General features: G+C 30.2%; 1 protein-coding gene across 1 annotated transcript; it reads left to right on the top strand.

The window, feature by feature from the left end:
• Positions 1-1068: 1068 nt before the first annotated feature.
• Positions 1069-4251, top strand: LOC115952070 (alpha carbonic anhydrase 7-like). The gene is made up of 7 exons (XM_031069156.1): positions 1069-1123; positions 2235-2449; positions 2804-2910; positions 2982-3087; positions 3178-3342; positions 3444-3497; positions 4100-4251. The coding sequence occupies exons 1-7, from the start codon at positions 1069-1071 to the stop codon at positions 4163-4165; spliced, it is 768 nt and encodes a 255-aa protein (XP_030925016.1). The 3' UTR covers positions 4166-4251.
• The last annotated feature ends 1875 nt before the right edge of the window (positions 4252-6126 follow it).

Below are 6126 nucleotides of genomic sequence, written 5' to 3'. Positions count from 1 at the left end.
CTATACAAGATGTAACTTAACAAAAATTACATATTTTTTAGGCCATAAATTTCTAAAAGATATTATGGTTAAAATAGGTCAATTGTCTATTAATATTGTATTATTACACATTTATGATTTACCACATTCTCTCTCTCTCTCTCTCTCTCATTTATTACAACTAAAGAAATATATAGGTTTATTTATATGACAATGGTTAAAGTGCATTTAATGTCGTTTTAAATACTAATATATTTATACATTTTCAAAAATTAGAGTTAAACCACACACCCGTGCCGTAGCTTGACCTCATAATATTTTTCCACGTAAAATTTTGAGGCCACACAATTTTTCACATCTTTTTTTTAGAAACAATTTTTTCACTTTTTTTGGAGAATCAATCAAGTTTGTAGCTCTTTATCCTTGCTCATTAATGAACCACATTAATATTCTAATTATATATATATATATATATATATATTAATTGAGTTTAAATTCTATTCTATGCATAAACTCTCCATTAAAATCTTGTCACACCAAAGTTTCTCTAAATAGTAGAATAGATAGTTCCATATACAAACATAATTATAATGAATATTTTTTATAATTACCATAATTATATATTAATAAATATCTTAATAAATACCTATTAATTTTACGATAAATATCTATTAATTATAATTATCACAATAAATATCTATTAAAAAATCATCATAAATATCTATTAATAACTCCCATAACTATACAATTTCGTACTTAACATTGAGTATTTCATATATATATACGCAATCAAAATAAATGTCTATTAATTACAATCATAATTATAAAATTTCACATTTATATAAAAAATAAAAGTGAATTTTTTTTATGGATAAAAACTCATTTTTTTTTTTTTTTTTGAAATAGTTACAATATGTTGTTAATTCCATTGTTTTAACTATTCTCCTTTAGACTCCAAGAACTTTATGCATAGGGAGGTGCTATTTAGATAAAATTATATTTTATTGAACTTTCTCGCACATTTCACTAGTTGTTGACTAGTTTACTTTATAAAAATAATTATTTTTTAAAGTCCCTTGATGTTATACCATGGAATCCATGCAACCTAATGGTAACCCACTACGAGATGTTCACAGTGCAGCTGGTAATTTGTGTGATTCTATAAATGAATTATGATTCCATTTGGGGGAAAAAAATATTGAAGCAAAAGAAAACATTAAAGTTTAGTGTCATCCAAAAATATATATACATGAGCACGACAGATCGAGATTTATACAACTTACAATCTAAAAGAGGCTAGTGTATCTTAAAAGGATTAAGATTTTCTAAATTTTATTTTTAACTAAAACTATCTTTCCACTTTAAAATGAGTGAATTGAAATCTGCAATTCCTCATTGTTTATATTTGATCTTTTCTTCCAATTCAGATGTTAAAAATTATTATTATTTATTTCTTTTTATTCTCCTCGGTTTATACATGGGAGTTAAAAACTTCTTAGTAGATTCTCCTTGGCATACAAAAACACATTGGCCATATGTGAGTGATACTCCTTTCGTTCCAAATTGTTAGGTCTGTATTTTGCTTTGGGATGTCCCTAATAAAGTCATCTTTAAAAAATCAACATAAGAATTTTCTAACATACACTTTAATTTAATTAAAAATTCAATACCCCTCTTTCCTTAAAGTTTAAGTTAACGAGGATAGTTTTTGAAACTTGTAATTATTTATGCAAAAACAATATATTAACTGATGGTCCCTTAAAATATTGGATTTTTTAAACAGTCTTAACGAAATGGAACTGAGGGAGTATTACATTAATGCCTCAATTAATTAGAAATTCGAATTATGATTTCGTCCTTCTAATGTGATTGACACTGATGCAATTTCAAGGATTGATATTTGATAAAAATGGTAGTGCAATCACTATTATTATATAAACATAAATATTAGATACCTCTCAGGCATTAGCATCTCCAGCAAAAACCTCCCTATTTGACCTGCAATTAGTTTCTTTTAGCACTTTGGCTGTGTATATCATGAAGAATTATAGTTTACCCATCTTCAGTTGTTGGTTTATATTATTTCTTCTTTACTGGGAGCCAATACCCATTACAGCTCAATCTGGTAATGCCAACGATACTTATTACTTTCATTCACAATGCTAATATTTTTTTTAGTTGTTCATAGTAAGAATTGCCAAATTATTGACTTATTGTTACCTATGATGATGTGATGTTTGAAATTTATGGGATAGGTGAGGAGCCAGAGTTTGATTATATTGAAGGGAGTCCAAAGGGACCCCAACACTGGGGAGAACTTAAGCCAGAATGGGCAGAATGTAAGGATGGGGTATCGCAATCTCCAATTGATATATTGAATAAGAATGTCAAAATTGCCTCAACAGGTGACCTGAGGTTGAATTATAAGGCATCTAATGCAACTGTAAAGAATACAGGTTTTTCTATAGAGGTAAGGACATATCTTATTAGCTCTGCAACAAGTATATTTATGTATACAACCTACTTCACACATTTTATTTTTTATACAAAATTTACGATTTCTTGAAGTGTTATGTAATGATTGATAGATGAAAAAGTAATAATAATAGTGGACCTATATGTTCCGACCAATCATAATTTGGTGCATCAACAAATTTTTATCATAAAAAGATTGTAAAAAATGATATATGTACCTAACATTGTTCATGCTATAAAAATTCTCTACTAACATTTATAGTTATAGTTTGAGAGGTAAAGAATTCAACTGTAATATCCTTTTTATTTTATTTGGTATTGGTTCAATATCAAAATTTCATGGACCCAGGTTGCATGGGAGGGTGATGCTGGAACAATTCACATCAATGGCAAAGACTACCCCCTCCAACAATGTCACTGGCACTTACCCTCCGAGCATCTCATCAATGGCAAGAGGTCTCTCTCTCTCTCTCAAAATTAAATGTCTCACTGTCGAAAAATTTCATCTACAATGATTTCTTAACCAGGTATGAATTGGAGTTGCACATGGCTCATATAGATGCATCAAATAAAATTTCAGTTGCTCATGCCCAGTTCTACCAAATTGGTGAGCCCGATTCATTCCTGTCAAAGGTGAAGAATCCCATATCAACCCACTTTCACTTCTTCACTCAAAATTGCTTTTAAATGTTTCTAAAACTATTCCATTTGTTTAAATTTCAGTTCACAGAGGAAATAAAATCTTTGGTTAAAAAAAAGGAAGAGAGACCAAGGGGGGTGATAGATCCCAGAGACTCAAATATGGATGCTGTCAAGTATTACAAATACAACGGATCACAAACATTTCCTCCTTGCGCTGAAGGTATTACTTGGATCATCAATGAAAAGGTACGGATGAACACTTTAATTAACTCCAATTAACTCTTATAATCTGCACATTTTATTTTTCAACTTGACACCATATATACCTTAACTTAACCTTGCCTCAGATAAATACTGTTTCAAACGAGCAAGTACAGTTACTTCGTGAAGCTAATTTCGATGTATGTACTCTATATCTAGCTTAAACTTGTGTTAATTGTTGCTTTATCTTATTTTTCTTTTCTTTATCTTTTTTTTTTCCCTTAAATTATATATTTGGTCCTTAATGTTTTGATTTTGTTTCTTATAATTTAAAGTTTTGATTTTGTTTCAAATTTGTTCTTATAATTTAAAATAATTGACTTTTATTCCTATAATTTCAAAAATGTTTTAAGATTTTTTTATGCCCATGAAAAAAAAAATCACATGTGAGAAATTGAATTCATGCCACGTTATCGCCTCCATTTCAACAAAATGATTTTGGTTTCATAAATTTCATTTGTTAAGTCAACAATTTTCATTTATATATCAAATGGTGGTAAAAACTAAAAACGCATTTTTGAAACATTTTAAAGTATTTAGCTATTTATTCAATTTTGAAACAATCTAATGTCTTGATGTAATGATAAGAAATAATTGTTATAAAGTGGATGCTATAAGATTTCAAATTCTATCATATCTATTAAAAAAAAAAATCAAATACCAAATATTAGGGACCTAATATGTAGAGTAATTTTCTTTTTAAAAAATTAAATTATTGAAGTAATTGGTTAATTTATTTCAGTACGCAAAGAACAATGCAAGACCTGTGCAGGCTCTCAATGATCGAGAAATCTTTCGATATTGTTGAGTTAGTCAATGACTAAGAAATCTTCCAACATGGGACAAAGGGATTTCGTTCAAGAAAGAAGTAACTCTTCCTCTCTATGGCTAGCAAAGAAGTTATTTTATTGTAATAAATTAATGATTATTGAGAGTTAGGGATTTAAAATAAAAGCTCTTGGATCTCCATTCTTGTTAATATCTTTGATTTAATTCTAACAAGCATCCGTTGTACTACATAGACTCAGGTTAAACGACATCCAGTAATGTTTAATCCTTAGCTAAAGCACGACACGTAGCAATGCTTCGTCTGGCTTGGAACGACTTGTAGCACATGAATTAGCTATCTAAACTATGTAGCGTTTAGGCTTATATATGTCTCTTCAACCCAATGCCATCGCACCCTTCACACATGACACACCGATACAACCAACAATGTCGTAACCCAACTTTCCTTTCTCGGGTCACCCTTCTCTCACTTCTTCCTTTTAGCTGGGACACCACCGCTCCGTGATGGTGATCTGGACCTCTTAGAGTGCATTTGGATTGGGCGTTTTCGCCCAATCCTGCGTCTGCGTTTTTCATTTTTTTTTTTTTTTTTTTCACGCGTTTTGGGTTTGCGGCTACTGTTCATGCACTGTTCAATGAACAGTAGCCGCAAACTTTGACTTTTCAAATTTTTTTGACCAATCACAGCACATCGTGTACTGTTCACGGACCCACAAATTTCACTTTTCAGCAACTTTTTCATTAAAAATGGGTCCCACGATACTATTCACACATTTAAAAATTATTTCGCTACAGTGTTTTTCAGTTTTCAGTTTCAGTTTTCAGTTTTCAGCTGTATCCAAACGGACCCTTAGATGTAGTGGTAGGGAGCTCCTGGTGGAAAATATAGGTTTGATATGGTAACTTAATTTGCATGAATATATAGCGGCATTTTGTAATGAACTTGATATAGCAATTGGCATTTATGGGTTTTTCTTTTTGGGTACTAGCAGTGTAGGTTTCAAGTAAGAAGGTGTGTGGGTGTTTTTGTAAGGTGTTCGAGTGATGATTGAAAGACAATAAAGGCTTGGTGTGGTTTGATTGAGTGGTTGATGTTTTGATTCGACTAGGTGAGCCAATTTGGAATTTAAGGAAACTTGAAGTGGGGGTGGTGTGACTCTTTGGTAGTAATTAGTGTTTGGTTAAAGCCTTTTTGGTGCTTCGGTGGTTTTTCTTGTGATGGTTTGAATGATTATGGTGGTTTTGATGGAAAATTAAATAGGAAATTGTAGAAATTGTGAAAAAAGGGGGAGAAAACTTTTGAGGCTTTTTTATGTTTTATTTTCCTCTCACAAAGATAGACGATTATTTGAAAAAAAAAATGCATTCTATTAGACTTCACACTGCTAGAATTCATGGTATATTTGTAATAGTTTTACCAAATGCAACCTAAATCAATTTACCCACCAGTGTCTATTAGTCCATTAACCAATGGTTAGTTTCAGGCGTGCTAAGATGATGTTTTTATCTTTATTTTATAAGTAGGATTTAAACCTACGTCTCTTATTTCAAAATAAGAGATTTTACTTGTGAAATTAACTAGAACTTACATATGATTATGTGTTAACTATTAAGTATTACATTATATATATATATATATATATATATAATAGATCAATCTTAATTATATAAACCTATCAAACAAAGTATTCTGTGTGTGTTATGTTTGTAGACAATTATAAATTTAAAATTGTGGATGGTTACAAGCTATGCATGGTAGTAGGCTAGTAGCTGAGATTTTATTTTGATGACATTGTATAATTTTTTTTTTTTTTTTTGATACAGACATTGTATAAATTATGTTAAATGCGGATATATAGGTATATGTCTAAGACAACATTATATATGTACATGTAGAGGTGGCCACATGTGTTTTTACATGACTAGGATAAGACAAAACCATGTTACATGGTTTTATTGACGTCCATTGCAGATGATATG

The sequence above is a fragment of the Quercus lobata genome, chromosome 7 (assembly GCF_001633185.2).
Source record: "Quercus lobata isolate SW786 chromosome 7, ValleyOak3.0 Primary Assembly, whole genome shotgun sequence".
In the NCBI taxonomy this organism is placed as follows: Eukaryota; Viridiplantae; Streptophyta; class Magnoliopsida; order Fagales; family Fagaceae; genus Quercus; species Quercus lobata.
Note: the sequence above shows the minus strand (reverse complement) of the source record. Positions and strands in the feature narration are given on the sequence as shown.